The sequence below is a fragment of the Anabrus simplex genome, chromosome 10, assembly GCF_040414725.1.
Source record: "Anabrus simplex isolate iqAnaSimp1 chromosome 10, ASM4041472v1, whole genome shotgun sequence".
Classification (NCBI taxonomy): Eukaryota; Metazoa; Arthropoda; class Insecta; order Orthoptera; family Tettigoniidae; genus Anabrus; species Anabrus simplex.
The window spans coordinates 14894773-14916688 of NC_090274.1; the positions used below are offsets into that span (position 1 = coordinate 14894773).

Here is a 21916-nt window from a genome sequence, read left to right on the forward strand (position 1 = left end):
TCTGGCACAAGCCTCGTGTAGTCCCTCACTCTGTGAACCACCGGCAGCTCACTTCTGTAGTGAAGTCATCTACAGTATTTGTTTCATGCGTGTGTGTTTTTAGGCTTTAAACCAGTGCATATTTGTCTTGTGTCAGAGTTATGCGATAAGCCTACGTGTGTGATTTATTTCTTTAACATTACTACTGTCATCTTTTGTAGAGTCGCCTACAGTATTTATTTGTTGCACCTGTTTTCTAGCATTCATTGCCTGGAGAAATGTATTAAATGCATCCCTCATCCCTCGAGTCCATTAATATTTGTCTATTTTGTCCCTAATTTACCTTACACTTCAATGCTGAGGTATTTTATGTGCCATAGTTCATCTCTGGTTCTGTACAAACCAAAAATAGCCCACGTAAACTCCCTGTCCCCCTTAGTTCATAAAAATAATTTGTAGCTTAGTTTATTCCGCTTTTTGTCTTACATTCAAATACTGAATTTCACACATTTTTGTGCCGCCGTTTTCTCATGATGGTGTTGAGCTGAGCCGTTCGATATGGCAACACTGTTGTCATAAGAACAATACTGTTTTCTTAACATGGAATGAGCTATAGATACAATTTCACTATATACTACCATCCTGGGGGAATATACAGAGTTCCTCTCATCGGTTGGCCGGCAGGCGTGCCCTCTTTATCTGCCTCCCGTTGACTCGACACTTCCCGTTACACAGCGCAGCGACAGAACGGGAATGCCAGCACTTCGCAGTTCAGATCCGTGCTTAGAACGTGTATTAAGTATGGATCTGTCGCTCCAACTGTTCTCGAGTTGTGAAGTGTTACTTCGGGGTACAATTCTCGTAATGCCTCCACATGTGTACACGGTAGAGGAAAGGGAATTTATGTACAATAATTATGTGAAAACAGTCTTGCAGAGAAGTCGTTAGGCGATTTGTAACACACCTTCCACGTGTACGCCTTCCGCATAGAGAGATCGTGTGGAAACTCGTAAACAAATCGTAAGGAACTGCTTCTTTACTGATAAGAAGCGAAGTGTTAAGAAAAGTGTACTTAACGAGGGAAAAGGAAATGAAATCACAGAAGGATTAGAACCTACACGTACAAAATCCCTAAGAGCTTGGACAAGAAGCCGGGGTTTCGAAGAGCTCAGCATGGCGGGCTACAAAAATGTTAAAATTGTAACGAATGACGAACTGAAAGAACAAAACTGGAGAGAAACAGCCTCAATTACGGAAGATGAACTTATGCGCATGTATCAGAGTTTCCTAAGACGATGCCAGAAATGTGTGGATGCAGGAGAACATTTCCAACAACTCCTGTCATAAGGTACGAGTTTATTTTCTTAATTTAGTTGTTATCTCACGTCATGCACGGATAAAGTGAGCAAAGTGCTGTCCTTGCTGCTATGCCGCAGAGCGGGGAGTGATGAGTCAACGGGAGGCAGATAAGCTGGGCTCGCCTGCCAGCCAACCGATGACAGAAACTCACTGCCTGAAATCATCTACCCGTTTCAGTTTTTTTTTTTTTTTTTTTTTCCAATGCAAAATTTAATTCGAACTGACATCACTTTAATCTTTAGTTTTAATTTCACACCTGCTGCATCTCTTTTCAAGCTCCAAGATATTAATTAGATTGCAAGCTTACAGCACAATCTGCCAATAAGACTAAGTCACTGACCGGTGCAGGCTGAACTGAATCCTTCATTGTCATTATATACCTTCCAGTAAATAATCCAAGCATACTATAATTGAAAGCCATTAAAAAATTATAGCTAAAACGAACTGGTGGTGTTCTTACCTGGAAAAATTTTGCAGCTTGCAGGAGAGCCCCTAGATTGTCCTCTGTAACACTGGTCTCACCGCAGTACATGAACTCAATGAGCGACTTCAGAACAGAGAACTGCATGTCTTTGAGAACAATTAAGGGGTGCATACCAAGCTGGCGCTGGAGAATCGTCTATATAAATTAAAGCCAACATTTAGCACAAGAATTATGAAACAAAACCAAACATTAGATGACAGGTACATCACTGCAGGATGCAGGATTGAACATGGGGAGCAACAAAAGGACAGAACAGGAAAAGGAACTTGATATGGAAGAGTCAAGAGGTGATTTGTAAGATATATTAATATCCTCATGAGAAGTGCAAATTGACAAAAAGACAGGAAAACAAAACAAAATTCTTAAGAAGTATAACAGTAAAGACCAGAAAGAACACTGCCATCACTTTTTTGTGGTTTCCTTGTAACTGCACAACCTTTGCTGGTGCTATTTCAGAATGCAACCAAAATACTTTGATCTTTAGAGATAGGGTGCTACCGATGCCCGCTCAGAATACCATGGGTTGACAGAATATGTAACTGACGTACTCCAATGCCTGAACAAAGAGTTAGAGGGTTTGCACAACATCAAAAAGAAGAAACTTGAGTACTATGGCCATATCGTTTGACTCTTTCAGCTTATCTTACAAGGTAAAACTGAAGGAAGGGGAAACAGGGGAACAAGGAGAATATCTTGGCTACAGAATCTACAAGGATGGGTATGGGCTCAGTACACCCCCCCACCAACTCCTTTCCGAGTTGCTGAAAACAAGAACCAAATCACCCTGATGACGGACGACATCCAACGAGGATATGATATAAGAAGAAGAACCAGACTTCGTGCTGATGACGATGAAGAGAATTTTATCATTTGCATGATGATTTAAGACAATATCCAGACAGGTTTTCTTGTTAGACCTACATGAAAATGACAATTACTACATTTGATTATATCCAAAACAAAATTAATCCATCTTCATTCAACACTTGAACAAGACTGTTTTTAACAGACTGAGGTGCTAGACTAAGCAATGGAAGATCAATTTGCAGGTGTGGTGATTGGGTTGGTGCATAGCTTAATACCAAGATCAGTGTGAAGAGGCTAGTCTGTTACGAGTATGCGCCTCGAACATTTGATAATACATCTCATTTTGTAGTTGTGTTGGACTAAGGCTCTGCTAAGGGCTGTGCTTTGTTTTGGACGAGGCCTAAGGAATGCAGGCAGTGGGAGTTTCTCTGATGTGAAGCTCACTTTCTAAATATAGGGCGTTCAAGTGGGGTAGGGAGGAAACAACCAAGTGTACAAATATACACTAAAAAAAGGAAGTAGGATAACAACATGAAAGAGAGAATATTCTTGGGGTCAGCTTCGTCAAAGAAAGGGAAACCCGTTATTTAGGCCATGTTCTGCACGGTGAAAAGTACAGGCTACTACACTTGAAATCGTAAGGCATGACATAAAGCAAGTGAGGAGCCATTTGCTTTACGTCGCACCGACACAGATAGGTCTTGTGGCGACGGTGGGATAGGAAAGGCCTACGAATGGGAAGGAAGTGACCATGGCCTTAATTAAGGTACAGCCCCAGCATTTGCCTGGTGTGAAAATGGGAAACCGTGGGAAAACCATCTTCAGGGCTGCCGACAGTGGGGTTCGAACCCACTATCTCCCGAATGCGAGCTCACAGCTGCACGCTCCTAACCACACGGCCAACTCGCCCGGTGACATAAAGCTGAGTAATAGCGATGTCTTCAACACTTTATCTTCTATTCCCGAACACTGCACACGTCAGCTAACATTTCCATGCATACGAAGCCCGAGCACCATTCACTTTCGCATTTAAGAGTTTACAGCAAGTTTATAACAAACATCACTTGTTCATCGAGGATTTGAAGAACTTACAAAAAAATACACTAGACTGCAGAACCTACTGGAAACTACTTGTGTCGCCCCAAGCAACATGTTAATTGGTCACTGTCGTGCAGAGCTCGAATTACTCAACTAAAAGCTAGGAATGGCACTGCAGTTGAATTGTTTGATCTTGTTGATGCCTAGGATATAGTTTATCTCTTCCTATTTCTATTTCTCATTTGTGTTACCAATTTTCCTATGCAAGTAATAATAAAAGGTTTTTATTATAATATTTGAAGAGTACACTTTTTCAAGTTATTTTGAGAATGTTCCAGATATTGATAATATTTAAAAATAAAATACCTCATTGGAAGGAGGAAAGATGATTCAACTAAAATGAGCAGAGCAAAGTGTTAACATCAACGGTTTTGGAAAATATGACTGTTTGCAGACATACTGTAAGTAGAGGCAAAACTGACCATAATCTTTGCTGCGAAATCACGTAACATACAAAAGTGGATGACTCGTACAGTTTCCTGACATTTTATTTTATTAGGAGTACTGGTGGTGCTTCCACCAATTAATTGCGGGTAAAAAAAAAAAAAAAAAAAAAAAAAAAGCATACAAAAATGATATTAAATATTACCACAAGTGGCCTTTATGCTTGCCAGGGACCACTTAAGCCACCCTTATAAGTATTCTTACTTACACAGAAGAATTAAGACAGACTGTAAATCGGTGAAATGTAACCATTTTCTATGTTGCTACTGGCCAGTTTGTGGTGAAAACAAGCGTCCTACTGTCTCCGAAAGAGACCTCGGAAGGGCTACCACATTCAGTAAAAACAAGAAAACTGCACGGTTTGAATTTGTGAAGTTGTGCACCGAATAACCTTTCTTTTTGTCACTTAGTATTTTTGTCACATTTTAGATCAAGACTTGTAGGCTGCTTATGCCTCCAAAAACCAATGCATTTCCTTCCTCTTAATTCTCCAACGTGTTGGCAATTCTTGTTTACTACTAGTGATGTCTGAGCTGTGCAACGTTGGATCTTTCGCAAAGGGTCAATGAAGGTTTTTGCCAGAGCATTGTTATGCACACTTAACTGTGAATTTGGAGGGAGCTTGAATAATGCGAACTGAGAGAAGATCAGTAAACAGCCCTATTATTAGCACATCTAGGGGGATAATATATGTATAGGATTGGTATGAAACCATCTTCTAATGAATGCAATAGTGGAAAATGATGTGTAATTCTGTCTTCCATAATCTCAACTGTGGCATAAATTGTCTATAATAATAACAGGAAATGTTTGTCTGTGTGCGATGCCCCGCAAAAATCTACAGCACGCAGATATCTGAAATTTTGAACATGGATAGATGGAAGGGGGTCCGAATGCACCTCGAAGCCGGAATTTCCATTTTTGCTTTCGTTGGTGAGTTATGAATGAAAAACCATTGGAAAATGTGTATTGGGATATGACAATCCAATGTGCTGTCACCAAGATTATATGCATAGAGTCACTGTCGCTAGACCACGTACAAAAGGTAGGCAGAGAACACAATTCAAGGTGCCATTTTACGTCCATGGCGTAGGAAACCGCTTTTGATCTTATATGGTGCGAGTGCATAGGACGCTGTTGATGGTGATTCGTCCGTCAGATCGGGACGTAAAGTCTTGAGCTATTCGAGAGGAGTGGGCTATGTGCCGGCGCCAGGTTTCATCCTCTTCATTCTTACTATCATATATCATGTCATTCATTTCATCTCATTAACTCATCTGATTAGGTTGACGTCATGAAAGATATCCGGTCGTAAAAACTCGCTACGAAGATTCATCTCACTTCATACCCAAACCGCGTAGAAAAAGGGGACAAGGGTTGGACATGTATACATTTAGAGGTCACAAGATAGATGATAAGAATAAACAAGGAATAATACATATAACAGTCAAAATACCATTTTAAGTCCGTGGATTAGGAAGCCATTTTCCTTCGGTCGATGATGTCTGTCTGTGTGCATGTGTGCGATGCCCAGCCAAATCTACGGCAAACAATGATCTGAAATGTTTGTCATAGGTGGGCACAGGTTTTCACCTAAGACGCATGGCTTTGTCTAAGAGCAATTCTTGCAGCAAGACATGAAGCTGTCAATGTCATCAATAAGCAACACTCACAAGAATTATCCGATTACCATGTTTTCTTTCAACTAACTCAATCTCATGTTTTATTATTTCATTTAGAGAAAACATAGGCTATAGTAAAGAAGATTAGATTATAATAAACACGCACAGATCTGAAATTAACATTCATGGCCACAGCATTTAATCAATTACGCACGGCTATGTCAAAAAACAATTCTTGCTCCAAGAAGTGAAGCTGTCAACATCATTAACAAGCTACTTTTACAAGAATTACCCAATGTTCTACAAAGTGAATAATTTCTTTGGATATATAGCTTATGTTTAGATGCCTGCAGTTTCCCGTTTGTTTCAGTTTCGCTATGAACATCAACAAGGCACAAGAACAATCTCTTAAAGTTGTTGGACTCCTCCTTCGAAAAGGCTGCTTCTCCCATTGTCAACTGTAAATGGTTTGTTCAAGAGTTGGAAAGGCAAACGCACTATACAGAGTGAAGCGAAATTCGCACACTCGGGTGTCGCAGCGCAACTCCTCACATGCCAGCAATAAAAAAATGTCTCTCACAAAAGTTCGTCCTTCGAGTATATCTGGCAGAAAAAGGGCATTGAAGAGTGGCAATCTGGCAACACCGTAACCACATGTAGGGCAACTACCTCTATCAGCACGTATTATTCGTGCTGTACAGTTGGTGCAGTGGATGCAGTTTTGGGTTAGCATGCAGGAGGTCGAGGGGTCCTATAAACGACGTAGAAGAGTGGCAATCTGGCAACACTGTAACCACATGTACGGTAAGTACCTCTGTCAGCAAATACTGTTCATACTGTACAGATGGTGCAATTGATAGAGTTTTGGGTTAGCATGCAGAAGGCCACTGACCAGCGGAAATGTGTGCTATGAACTAATGAGTGAAAATTAGAGAAATATGGGTCAAATCGTTGTCAGTATGTCTGCCATCATCCAGGAGAAGGAATGTAGAAGCCTGCCTAACACCAACTGTGAAGTACGGTGGGTGGCAGCATTATGGTTTGGGGTTGTTTCCATAACAATAAAGTTGGAGACTTGGTGAGAGTGGAGGATGGTTTGTTCTGCAGAAGCACGAAACACACGTCCAAGTTGTGCAAGATGTACGAAAGAAACAAAGAATAATCAAGAGTTCAAGTAATGACCTAGACCCCTCAGTTTCCTGATTTATCACCCCCTGAATTGTGTGATGAACTCAACTGTAACGCAAAATGATCTTCTGTCAACAGTTGTGAAAAACATGAGGAATTACAACAAGATATGTAGGAAAAATTAACCCGAAGAATAGCATGTATTTGTCAAACAGTACTCAGAGCAAAAGGGCGGACACATAGACGAGCACCGAGTTTGAACAGCATTGCTCCAAAACACAGTGTCTTGCATTATTTGAAACACAAACTGCTTTATTATGTGTCTGCGTATAATGAATGCCTATGTTTGTATTTTGATTTAAAATATATGTAATTTGAAATATCATTAATCTGCTGCCTAATAAATAAAAAGAACTGGAGTTTTATTAAGATGAGTTTAAACTTTTTAACACTAGTGTAAAGTAGTTGGAATGATTTTGCTCACTACCAGACCATTTGGAATCCTCTGAGCTGATGTGGCAAGTAACCGAAATATGATCTGGCTCCATGACTAAACGGTTAGCGTGCTGGCCTTTGGTCACAGGGGTCCCGGGTTCGATTCCCGGCAGGGTCGGGAATTTTAACCATGATTGGTTAATTCCGCTGGCACGGGGGCTGGGTGTGTGTGTCGTCTTCGACGTGCAGGTCACCTACGGTAGTCAAATCAAAAGACATACATCTGGCAAGCTGAACTTGTCCTCGTACATTCCCGGCACTAAAAGTCATACGCCATTTCATTACTGAAATATGAATCCAACAACATGACTGTGTCCACATAGAAGTAAATCAAATGGAATAATATGATCAAAATATTACTTTATTTCAAAAGACTGATACTGTTTTATGACCCTGCTTATATTACATTCAACAAATTTTAGATGGCTTTAAAGACAAAGTTATGCGAGTGGCAAATGAACTGTGTTCACTCCAAAACTCTTCTCTGTCATAAAAGGTGTATTTTCTCTGCCTTGTATTAGTTCTCACTGCTTAATTGTCAGGAGTTATTAATTTGAAATTTTTAAACAGTAATCCCGACTAATTGGAGTATATTTCACAAGATTAACATAAAATCCAGATTAACTGAAATAACATGAAAGAACAGCAGTTTGCAGCCATAAAAAATACTACGGAACATTTACACGGCATAGACCTAAATGAATTTTATCTTCTACGTCATGACTTCTGAAAAGTCAGCCTAAAATTGCCAAATGCTTTGCCAGTCATTCTACAGCAGCTTGAATTTCAATCCACTTGAATATAAAGTAAACCACTTGTTCACGGATCATCTTTGGCTTTCTCATTCGCTTCGCTTACTTCTGTATTACAAGTAATGGAGGTAAACACAGACCCAACCTGATCTATACAAGCACAGGGCTGGAGGAAAGAGGAAATCCTGGCTATACCTGCATTCTCCATGAAATTTTATGGATTTTATAACTTAATTCCATTTCCAGAAGCATAACAAATAGATAACATTTGACAGTCTTCACAATTTTAAAATAATCCTCCAGCCAACCAAGAGTTGTGATAAATATGGTTGGACCCACACCTGTTACAACTAGATTCTTCCAAGATCGAAGCTATGAACATCTTAAACATAGATTTTTATTGCATTTGTTGACTGTATTTTATCTCAAGTTTTTTATGAATCACTGTTTTTGTATGTCTTTCTTGTATTGAACAGGTGGACTTTATATAATTAAATTCTTGTAGAATTTGATCTTGGATAACACTTCATTATTCTATTGGTTTGACCTCACACCCACTTAGATAGGTCTCGTGCCAACGTTGAGAGAGAAGACAAGACTAGGAAGGAAGTGACCCCAAAGCTTTAATGAAGGTACAGCCTAAGCATTTTCTACTCAGAATTCAATTTTCTACAAACCAAAAAAGAGGCCAAATGTATTTTATTTGTAACTTGCAACTTTTCATGGAAAAACATGCTTTTTTTGTTTTGATGCATAATTTATTCAGGGAAAAAATTAAACTGTTAGTTTTATCAAGAAAAAGTAACATACATACAGCATTTAAAATGTAATGTTCTATGAAAATAATTCATTTTCTCACATAATTAACGTTTCTGCATAATTTAAGCACTACAATATTTTTTTTGTTGTTGTTTGAAGTGGGAAAAAAAGAAATATTTCTCAACAATTCATTGCGCAGTTCCAAACATGTTTCAAAATAATTATGTCAAGTAACAGCCTTCCTATTGCAAAACCTGAAATTCCAAATACCGTGCAACATCCTGTTGTCACCCATTAGCAAGTAACTCTGCACAATTTCAGTCAGTGAATCAGCACCGACCGGACTACTGATGCTCTATTCCAGTCTGGTACAAACATATTTTACGAGTGTTTCGGGTACATGTGTGTTCTGTGATCTCAAAAAAGTTTGTTAATTCACAATCCGCAAGTATTCAAGTAATAATGTATCATATAAACTCGCAGTCATCAGTTTCACTGAAACACATGGAAATAGGGCAGTGGACCGCAAGTATTCAGTGTCCGAATTGAATATGCGTTACTGGTGGAAACGGAAAACTGCACTTCAAGCAACCAAAAAGTCTCACAAAGCACTTCACAGCTCGAAAAGTGACAAGTTTCAGTAAATAGAGGGGGATCTGTAGAAATATGTGGTTTTGATATGCAAATATGGATAAGCTGTTTCTCACAAAGTGCTGCATTTCAAAGGACGAGAAACAGCTCTAGCACACGGTATTAGTATATCACATTTTATGGTTGAATGAGGCTGGACGATTAATTTTATGAAGAGAAATGCACTTTGTCTTTGATGAAGAACATCATTACGCCAAAGAATGTCAAACGATATCAACCAAAATTACACTGATTTTCAATGCATGATTGGGAAGCAGAAAGTAAAGAAATACTGATTTCCCAAATAGGAAACTCAGACCAGGCACCAATCAGTTTTGAAATGGCACAGAGTCAAACAATCAACAGGAAGGGAACATAGTGTGTTATTGTACATAACTGTACTTGCTGTAACAGCTGATGGCAGAAAGCTTGCACCTTACGTTGTTCTGAAACAAAAAACGAAGAAAGTCAAATTTCTTCAAGGGATCGACGTTCATTTCCACGAAAACGGGTGGATGGGCACATCACTCGTACAAAATAGGATACAAACAGTTTAAAAAAATGAAGTGAGGCCTCTCCTCCAATGCCAAGCCTTCCTTGTGTAGTGCAGTTTACGAGGCAACACACTGAAGACAACTAAGAAATTCCACATTTGGGACATGATTTCTTCGAAGGTAACTGAAAACAGCTTTAGGAAAACAGGAATCTCCAATATGTACGATGGGAGTGAAGATGACTTCTTATGGAAATTTGTGAGCAAGGCAGAAGCAATTCTTCCAGCAGTGCCAACAGCAATGTCTTCCAGTAGTGCCAGTAGTAATATTAAAGACGGTCCCCTATAAAGGTAAGATTTTTTCTCCTTTTTTGCCAGTATATCATTATTACTTATGTGATTGGTACTTTAGTTAATTCATATTTATTTCATTCCAGGTCATATTATCGGCTCGTAACAGGAAGAATATTTTCCAGTGTCCATATTTTAAACCTGAGTGTCCAACCTGCCTGATGTACTCATTTGACGGTTGAGAAGAAAACTTATGCAGTCATTTTTATGTCAAATGACTATAAATGCAAGAGTTGAACTAATTTTCTGTAGCATATATTTGATGTATCTTTTAAATATAAATAAATTGTAAATAAAATTTTTGTACATCAAAACTTCAATAAGTTTTGGAACTAAATTTTTTGCCAGTATTTTTTGACGAAAATGTGTTTTAATTAGGAAAAGAAACACAGTAGGCCTATACATATGCATTGTCATCATAACTCTTAAGGGTTTGCCAGAAATTACTCTTTACTGTGTTCAACGAATATTTCAAGTATGCAGCCCCAGGCAGTACATATGGGGGGTTAAGGGTCCACTAGTGGTGCAAGTCCAACAATCGTTATACTCTTTCACTCTGTGAGAGAAACGTTAAAGCAGAAGGCAGCGAGCATTGAACAAAAACTATGAAGCAAGCCAAAAGAAATGAATGTCTGGGAGAATATACAACTTAATGTGTTTTTTTAGCAGCAGCAGCAGCAGCAGCAGCAGCCACGAAAGCTATCAACATCAGATACATACCAGACTCTTTCCTGGACATTTCAGTCATTAAACCATTAAAGGACAAAGTGTGAAAACTCCATAAGTGCTGGATGGTAGAAAATGTGCACGAACTTACTCAAACAGGTAAGATTCAGAAACCCTCTGTGGAACTCTCTTCTGAGTTGATAAGCCTAGGACCTATTTGAAGCCAAGATCATGCCTATCTTCACCTACAGAATAGAAATAACTAGGGACAGACTAAGCACGAGATCTCCCTCAGCCCAGAAAATGTCATGACACACTTCCTGAAGGATGTTCTCGCGATCTATAAATACACATACAGTCGAGACTAGTCTATGAACTCCCCAAAGTGTCCTTCCTAAATGAGGACCTAACACATAAATCTGCTCTGCCATCTATTGACAGCAAGAAGAAATTGCTGGAAGAAAAAGGAGAGAAAAAAGAGAGATCTGGCTGAATATTCTACACAACAGAGGCCACGTTAAAAAGAGAACTTGCACAGCACAAACCAAGAGCTTCGCCACTTCATGAATTCCTCGCTGTAAACGGTTATCACAAAATCTGCAAGACAAAGTCTCATCATGAACCAGAAACCAGATGTGTATGTGAATTCTGTGACCGATATCATAGAGAAAGTAATAATAACAACAACAATAATAATAATAATAATAATAATAATAATAATAATAATAATAATAATAATAATAATAATAATAATAATAATAATAATAAGATCATGAATGATTTAGAATTAACTTTATCAATACTCCAAACTGAATGCAGAGAAGACAAATAAACACAATTCAAACTGATAAGATTTGAACAAAAGTACACCATTACTGACTGACAACCAAAGGACAGCCAGAGCTGATACGAAGAAGATGACGACTATTTAATACTAATAGACTTTAATGTATATGACTGATGAAAGTGCTCCAATGGGGGCATAAACTATGTAAAATAATAATAATGTGTTTAGAAGTACCCACAAGCAATGTTCCCTGGCAAAGGCTAATTAATGTATAGGCCAAGGAGAGAGATGAAACATGACAGACAGGCTGATTAGATGTAAGTTGCCAGGCTGAATGGCTCAGACGGTTAAGGCGCTGGCCTTCTAACCCCAACTTGGCAGGTTCAATCCTGGCTCAGGCCAGTGGTATTTGAAGGTGATCAAATACGACAGCCCCGTGTCGGTAGATTTACTGGCACGTAACAGAACTCCTGCGGGACTAAATTCCAACACCTCGGCGTCTCCGAAGACCGTAAAAGTAGTTAGTGGGACGTAAAGCAAATAGCATTATTATTAGATGTAAGTTATTATTAGACTGATCACATTAGTGTTTAAATCTAAACCCGACTTCAACACAAGTGAAGCAGCGGGAACTGTCAGTATCTTAATACTATGTACAGCTACAAAATATTTCCACTGGCTAAACTAATTCCTTCTGTAATACAGATATTATCAAGGCTGCAGAGTTTGCTTCTGATAAGAATAAATGAAATTAAGGAAGTTGCTTATTTAATAGTGAAAAGAGGCTGTCAGGGATGTCCCTAAGATACAGCTACGCCGTAAGACCTATCTGTGTCGGTGCGACATAAAACTACAAGATACAGCTTCTCTCCTAACTACACGACGACTCACATTCTTTAATAATTATCCTTCACCAATACCACCTTCAGCCCACTGCATGCATAAGGACTTGGTATTATTAGTTACTGAACCTGTTTAATGGCACATTAATTTCAGAAGGTATTCGGCAATGGTGGGAAGCGAGAGGATCAGGACAGGCAAGGAAGCAGCCGTGCCGCGTAATTATTGAGTGGAACTGGCAAAGTTTTGCCCTTAAATCGTTCAAACAGCCTGAGAGTTAACTGAAACGCTCCATAGAGGGGCCTATACTGACACAAGCCCAACCTTCTTCAGAAATACGTTACTTGTTTTGTTTCGTAATGCTTCAGAGCTTGCCCATTAGTCTCCATGCAGACAGGCATCAAAGCCTTTATGTGAGCACTTCAGGTGTTCATGCTAATTTTTTAAAGGTATGAAAGGCAAATCGAAGGCTGCCTGTTCGATAGTAAAATCAGAATGTAGGGTAGAAATTCAGTATGTGCAGCATAAGTTTTATAGCATCATAAGGGATTTGAAATGTTACATCTTATGTGGAATATCTTGTATAGGAGAGATGTGTTCGTTGAGACAGCCAGGGACGCACCCACAACCCCCAGAAATACCCTCACTTTTATAACCTAATATAATTTACCACATGCCATTATTCACTGCGCAAACACACTGTAGCCTTTCTATTGGCTGAGATACAATCGGATAATTGGATATGACGTTATCCTCAACAATCACGTGAAATACATTCCATTACCAACCCACGCACAATAAAAACTTAACTAAATGCAATCTGTAATGAAACAATGTGCACTACAGGACAGCAGTAACCTTTTAAAAAATATGGGCATTCGGCAAAGTCGGTCTTGAACAGGCAATCCACCAAGTAGCTGGGAATGGAGTAGGACCTGTGCTTTCGATGCCTCCACCTATTCTCTATATTTTGTGTGTGTACCGGCGGTCTGTACCTTGGCACTCCTGGTGATATCGATTAATTGAATGGAGTAATTGACACAAAGGTCCACGAATCCGTGTTCCAGGCAGTCATTCGCCTTCCAGCAAACAGAAATAATGATTGTGCCTGGCAACACCCCTCTTTAATGACAGCGAGCAAAGTCTCATCGAGACCCTACCTAGCCAGAACAAATTATTCCTTTGTCATTAGCTCCATGTAACGAACGGCTATGTCAGTGTCAGCTTTTCACCACTAACCAACATAGAATGCACTGCTATTGCCGTACGGAATGCCAGAGGCCTAACAGCCGCTTTGCGGCCCTAAAGCTTATGTCCCCAGACCACCTTTGCTTGATCCCTGCCAAATGGTTCTGTCACTAGCCGGACCTAACCTATCCAGACAAATAGCTTTGTCACTAACTGGCATGATAAATTACTTCAGCTTTTTGAATGCGTTGCTATCACCATTCAAAATGCTAGAGGCTTAACAGCCACTTCGCGACCCCCTTTGCTCGATGATATAGATGGGAATCAACATCTATATCATCTGATGGCCAAGCAGGCACCAATTTTTGGTAGTGAGACGAAGTCTCTCATAGTGCATTGGCACTGCCGGTGGCTTCAAGTAGCCTACACAGTGGCCTCCATGGTATTCACCAGCCATGCGTCTTGGTAGGTGTGCTAGGTACCAACCGATGAGCCCAACCTAGCACACAGGGGTGAAACGCTGGCAACCAGGAATGAGTTAGCTGGAAAATTTATAATGTCCAATAACGGCACCTTTGCTCGGTCACAGTGCATACCAATCCGCTAGTTTGTAAGTTCAAAACTAGCGCCACCGCACCTAACAACATACGACTGGTGCTTAAGACCGAGAGGTGGCAGCCCTGTGCACCGCACAATCACGAGCATCACGAGAAATCAGCAAGAAAGAATCAAACAATGCATCACGCCTAGATGTCTGCGCTGAAAAACTGCTGCATTATGTGAACTTTTGTCAAATGTAGGCCTGTGTGTTTGTACCACAATGAAAGTAGCATGAACAAACATGATATTGCAAGTGGAACAGAAGCTGCAAGTAGACCTATTGTCAACATACCCATATGTAACAACACATGACCATCGACGAGTATAACCAATGTGATTTGGAACGGAAATGAAAGGGTAAAATTTCCATTCACCATTTGCAAAAGATACAACATGCCTTAGCGACATTACAAGTAATAAATAAGAGTTGTTAACATTGGAGAATTAAAAGAAGAGCATTGGTCTGGAGAGATTAAGATATGGTCTGGAGAAGATCACTGATCTGGAGATGAGCAAAGGGGGTCTGGGAGCATAAGTCTGCAGGTTTGGGCCACAAAGCAGCTAACAGGCCTCTAGCAATCTCCTGGAGTCCAGCTAAAATGAGACAAAATATTACAAAGTGACAGAAAGTAACATTATGTGGTGCACACCAAACGAGGCCAGATATAATGCCAGCTCTACCAGAAACAACAGGAAACTTGTCTTTATCGCAGCTGAATGAAGCCGGTCAGAAAATGGTCACTTTTCTCACATTTACAGTCTCCCTCCTAATTCTCCTATATTAAATAAAAATACTTCTCGGGGAGGGCTGCTGTGTCTCTGGCAAGTTTAAAAGAAGGATCTCTCCTCTCATCTACTTGGATATCGTTTCACATCATTTTACAATACTTCCTACACCCACGATTGACCAATAGAAGTGCCATCTGTACAAGTGAAGAAGTTTGATATTCTAAACGTAAAACTGACTATTGTTGACGTTTGAGATCACTGCAACAACTGTACAACAATATTAAGCATGCTACATAGTAATATCGACATTCATTGAGGTTTTCAAGGGGAAAAAATATATATTTCCTCAAAAATGAGTAATCCAATGGTCAATGTTTAGGCCCGGAATTCCCTGGTATGAAATTGGGAAACCACGTAAAACCATTCTCAGGGCTCAAACCTACCTATTCCCTAATGGAACCTGACAGTTACACGATCCATTAACTTCACTTATGGGCAGTCAAAATGCTACGTCCTAAAGCCTTCCTATTCATCCTGTTAACATACCATCAAACTGTTAAAGGTGACACTTCCGCAAGCGGGCCGGAATTTGTAATTATTAGTAAAGATTGAAAAGGAACGTTTTACAATACCTGGAGTACCAGAGGGGAGAGATCCTTCCCTTACGCTTACTATAATCCCACCATCCCGCCCCAAAAAGTATTCTTTCTTAAACAGGAAAATTGAAAACAAAACGGCATGAAAGAAGAAATGTCACCTTTATCTTTACTCCCATTGGCCAGCTCCGATCAGCTGTGAAGAAGTCTATGTAACTTTTCTGCCGCTAGAGGTCGCATGCGCGCCACACCAACCCGCGCAAAATAAAAACACTCGCTCGTCAAGAAAAAATGTAATTTAGTATCTATAACCTATCTTTGTAAATCCAGGCCAAGCTCTATCATGGGAACAGTGGCCCCTCCCGGGGGCCACACTCCCTTCGAGAGGCTCTCAACTATCGCCGCGGCGCATACTGCCCGCACGGCAAGAAAAAAGTTAATTTAGTGGTTGTAACATATCGTCACATTTTCTCAACAGTTGGTGACGGCATCACCCACCGCCAAGCCTCCGTGTGTACAGCGAACAGAGTGTGAGGCGTGCCATGCCCGGCCCACTTGTGGAAGTTTTACCCCGTTACCCTTACAAAATTTTAATGTCTTCTAATCATCAATCTACAGTGATTTTAAAAACAAACACAGCGCATAATGCCACCATAGGAGACTACTTAAGCCTAGTACATTTTTTTACTTCTTAGAGAAGTTAATCAATAGCGTAAGACATCACAGTTAAAAGGTACAAATATATGTATATATCAATCATTCTCTTAAAATGACACACAAACACACACGCTTTGAAGAAATCTGGTATGACTATGGAGACTAATGAAATCACTTAAAAGAAGCCAAAGAAGTTATTCTTACCTCAAAATATGGGCTGCAGGCAGCAAGTACAGCTCGATGAACTCTTAACGTGTGTGTATTGCACATTAAAGTAACATCCACCAAAGTCTGATGCTCCAAGAGTTGACCAAGGCGAGTAGCAAGGTGCGAGGGATGTTCTTCCCACTGCACCATAAACCGTGTACCCCCCATTTCTTCCCTTACGGTACCTTCCTACTGACAGACAATAAGGAACGACAATTCTCAAACTCAATACGTCTATGCACCTTAATGGAGGCTAGGGTAAGCAATGTAAATACGTATCAAAATAAAAACAAACCGGAATCTACCTCAATTAAGACCGTCTCACTATATGACACCATTAATAATACAATATAAGTAACTGAATACTTAAAATAAACTTCATTCACAGTTTGCTAGCTTAAAAGCCTATTTACTTCCCACCAAAATAGGCTTCATCGACCAAAGGCCGATATTTGTAAGTGAATAGGGAGTTCTGTAGCCCAATTAAGAACAACTCCTCAATAACATTAGCTTATGCACCGATAAAATAGCAATACAAACCCACTTAAAGTAAACACACTGCTATGGCAGATATTTAAAACACTTTTTCATATGTAATACGGCGACAATCGCCATAAGCAAGCTCAGCACGATATATAACTACACCAACGCCCTCTTTAATATCGTGGAAAAAAACGAAACAAAAGACGAAAGTCAGAGCCTTCTAATGAATATTATAAATAACACAAGTAGTAACATGTAAATAGACATTTAATTCTAACATCAAGAAATCAGAATGAAAAAACTTTCAAACCTATCCGTCAAACAGAACCCAATATCCGTCATTGTGAAGTACCGGTACCTATACTGTGACGACAGTGGCAGGCCCGAGATATAAGTCAAAAAATGATCCCAAACGTCAACAGGAAACACCAAGTAGTGGAAAGAAACCTTTCTTATCGGATATGGTAGAGTTCAGAGTAACTCGCAGGTTATTAAAATATCGAGGATATTACAAAATGAAGCAAAAAGTGTGTTGGACAGTTACGAGGTTCTTAAGGCGAGACAAAGGGGCGATTTAGATGAGGCAGTGACGAAGTTGGAGCTTCGATTACATAGTGCTACCTTGCCAGTGGTTTATAGAGAAAGACAGTCAAAGCCATGGTTCAATGAAGTCTGCTCCAGGGCTCGTAGGGCTACACTGGACGCTCCACATTTAGCGCTAAACTCTCTAACTGACGGACATTTACAGGTTTATTCTAAAATGAGGAAGGAATACCAATCTATCATAAAAGGGACAAAAGAATTATTCCAGGAACAAGAAGAAAAACGTCTAATTGAGGAAGCAGAACGAGATCCATATTTACAGAGCTCCAAATCCTAGGCGACCCAAATATCCTAGCAACATTCCTATGGAAATTTGGGAGAACCACCTAAGTAATGTCCTACAAGAGAAAGGTACGCGCCTTTTAGAAGACCCTGAACGTTTTACAGTTGAAGAGGTGGTGGCAGTAATTAATAGTTCTAAAGACAATAAAGCCTCTGGTCCTGATCTCATTTACAATGAACACATCAAATGTTCTTCCAGTGCTTAAACAAGCTATCACTTCCATTTTTAATGTATGCCTTCAACAAGTAACGATCCCTAATCGTTCGAGAAGTTCTACGGTCAGAATGGTATATAAGGGCGAGGGAAAATCGGATAACCAAAATGCCTATAGAGGTGTTTCCCTTGAGTGCACCATGTTTAAGACCTTATCAAAGCTCCTGGCTAATCGTCTGATTAAAAATTGGATGACAGACTTCCGGAGGCACAGTTTGGATTTCGGAGAGGAAGATCAACAACACAGACGATTCAGTGCATTCTAAATGATATCGAAGCTACTCTAACAGTCTCAAGAGGAAAATTACATGCTACATGCCATTTCCATATACTTTTCCAAAGCATTCGACAAGTTAAGCAGGAAGATTATGTTGGAGAAACTAGAACAATTGATAAGGACTAGCAGCTACATAGCACAACTCATTAAAAACATATTGGCCTCAAATTGCATAGTGATAAATGACAGAATAACAACATCTAATCCTATAGAACAAACGACTGGCATATTACGGGGTGATCAATTGAGCTCATTGTTATTTATCATCACGACTGCAGATGTTGTAGATTTTTTCAGAAAGAGTAATTCTGTATATGTATGCAGATGATATAGTGGATATAGTTTTAACCTAATGATGACATGGGCGGAAAAGAATGAGCTTCGTTTGTACGAAGAAAAGACCGTTTCTATAACATTTTGGAAGGATGGACGTTCAACAACTTTCAGAGCAAGGAATGGTCCCCTGCGAAGTGTGAACAGCTTCAAATACCTGGGCGTCACATTACAGTTTTCTGACAAGGATTTTACGCTGCATATTAGGGAAAAAGTAAATGCGGCAATAAAGGCTATGAATCACTTCCTGTTCCCAAAGAGGCTGTCACTAAAGACGGCGCTGGAATTGTTTAAACTGAATATAACACCTGTTATAGCTTACGGCCTTGAAAACGATGGCCCGATTTAAAGAAGAAAAGGCTATTTTCTTGAAGAAGATTCTGTTGGTTTCCATATACACCCTTTCACATCTGGTTTGTGAATTAATAATGGAACTGTTCTACATAGAGGATCTTCGGTTACAAATGCCTCTTCCGTCCATACAAGGTATGATAAATTACTGAATGAACTAAAATTAAAAAAAGAATAGCGTATTGAGGGACTTTTATGCTACCGATGCAAGGGTTCATAAAGACTGGATACGAAAAGAGTATGTCCTAAGACACCTAGTCACTAGGTTCACCGTACATGGCTTTCACTATAAACTATGTATAAGGAAGCGGTTTCATCAGCCTGATCCGAACTCTGTCTGTGTCTGTCTCTCTCTCTCTCTCTCTCTCTCTCTCTCTCTCTCTCTCTCTCTCTCTGTGTGTGTGTGTGTGTGTGTGTGTGTGTGTGTGTGACCGCTGTGGAAACCCTTGTGATCGATATCATGCTTTGTACTGTAGGCTTCGCCGAGATTCATGGAAGGAATTTCATTCAGACGAGCATTAGTTTGTGTGTATACTATTGCGACATTGTACGGTATTATTGCTTTACACAATTGGCCATTGGCTGCATTAAAATAATGTTTTATTTATAGTTCTTGCATCATTCCACTAAACACCTTCGCAGTCAGTTTTCACAAAATACGCATATAACGAACCCCATACTCGTTTGCAAAAATCTGCAAATAGAGATACATTATCTTGATTCCCAATAAGCATATTAAAAGAACACCATCCAAGGAATGTAAGCCCCGTGTTACATTATACGACTTAGTAAAAATTCCAGTAACAAAAAATTGCGTACGGTGCGTTACAATTTATAATACACAACTCAGAATTTAGGTGTCGATGGCTGTCTTAACGAAGTAACGTAACCGTAAAATTTACGTAAAAATTTATGGTGTTCACAATGGAGTACGTAACATGAAAGTAAAGAGTACACAGCAGGCAATCAAAACACTGCCATGTTATCAGCACGGAAGTCGGGTTTTAGGCTATCACGCAGTTTGATATTTTAATATCTCGATGGAATCAAACAAAGTGGTAGCGGAATTCATATTATTCCAAACATCTCTTGCTCTGTTCCAGGGAAGTATGTACCTGGAAAGGCGAACTAAATAACGGCTCAGAAAATGGGTTCGATGCCTTCAATCAGAGAAGGTTATCTCAGGGCGATTTCGGTGATCTACTGCTATAAATGATCCTCATCAGTTTGTTTTGTACATGTGAATGAAACCAGAACTGTTTGACATTATCTTACGATTTGTGTCCCCTTTTCTAATGAAAGGAAGTGTAGCTATCACACTTCGTTGAGATGTTTTGGTACGATATCGTTTTCGTAAACTAGTAATCTGTCATAATGTTAAGAAATATACAGGTACACTGTTTTATATGAGACGGGAATTGTCACTCGCCCGGTCGCATGCGCTGCGAGCTTGTCTTTCACCATTTACCGTCAGATCTCATTGCTACAGCATATTTAATGCCACGTATTATCTTTCAGAACAGCTTCTTTGGAATTCGTTATTCTTTCATCATACGTACAAAGAAGGATTGTTTTGAAAGAGATGCGTCAAGTATCTCTTATATATCCTTACTCGTTCTGGCGTATACGTAACTCTGGTTTGGGTTCCCAGTCACTCTGGTATCATGGGGAATGAGGCTGCTGATCAGGTAGCTAAAAGAGCATCACAACAATCTCCCCCTCTTTCTCTAGCAACCCCTCCTTCTGATCCCATACATGAAGTGCGGGATATATCGTATCAACAATGGCAGTCTGATTGGAATGAATCGTCACGAGGAAAGGGACATTTTTATCATGTATTACAACCTGTTATTCCTCCTAAACCATGGTTTTATTATGGTACCTACTCTCGGCGCCACATCACATCTATTATTCGTCTACGTTTTAATCATGCTCTTACTCCCCAATATAAAAATCGATTTCATCTTTCTCCCCCAACTTCCTATGTTTGTGGCTTGCCTGATACTGACAGTAATCACCTCCTGTTACAATGCCCTGCTTTTGATGTTCCCCGCCAGCGCTTCCTATCCTCTTTACTTAACATGAACATCCCCTTCCCCACAAGTATTTCGTGTTTACTATCCTCCCTAACTCCTACGCTTGTTAACAGCATAAATCAGTTTCTTGATGATGCACATATTGTATTATAATCCTTTAAAAGCCTCTTTGTTCTCACTCTTCCACTTCAAAATGTTTGTCATAATTTTGGTGGGATATAAATCACTTTAACCTGTGTCTTATATGAGGTCATCATGTCTTTGTGTGAGTCCTATGTTTTTTTTCTATCAGCGATACCTTTAATGTTTCATTACGAGTGATGTGTGTGTCAGTGTTGATGTTATTAATCTGGTTTCGTGACTGGACGATAACAAACGAGTACAACCACACCATTCTAGAAGAAGAAGAAGAAGAAGTTTTGAAAGAGAATTACACGTGTTTCGTCGAAAGAACTCATTACATCGCGTACAAAATTCTTCTTCTTCTCCTTCTACTACTACTACTACTACTACTACTACTACTACTACTACTACTACTACTTGGGAGGTGTGGTTAGACTCAATTGATTATCGTCCAGTCACAACCTTATTGAGACCAACACTCATGCATCTATCATACGAGAAAACCTGGAGCAATAAACACTGAGGGCTAGTTAATAATAATAC

General features: G+C 39.6%; 1 protein-coding gene across 3 annotated transcripts in view; it reads right to left on the bottom strand.

The window, feature by feature from the left end:
* LOC136882410 (enolase-phosphatase E1) overlaps positions 1-17311 on the bottom strand; it is a 40597-nt gene extending 23286 nt beyond the window's left edge. Inside the window, exons 1-3 of one of the 3 annotated variants that reach the window (XM_067155045.2) lie at positions 17212-17311; positions 16669-16860; positions 1799-1957 (exon numbers count right to left, since the gene is read on the bottom strand). In XM_067155045.2, the coding sequence (XP_067011146.2) occupies positions 1799-1957; positions 16669-16839 (330 nt within the window). In that variant the 5' untranslated portion in view covers positions 16840-16860; positions 17212-17311. Of the gene's footprint in view, positions 1-1798; positions 1958-16668; positions 16918-17211 lie in introns of those variants that run through there. The other 2 variants (XM_067155043.2, XM_067155044.2) reach the window with 2 other exon arrangements.
* Positions 17312-21916: the final 4605 nt, after the last annotated feature.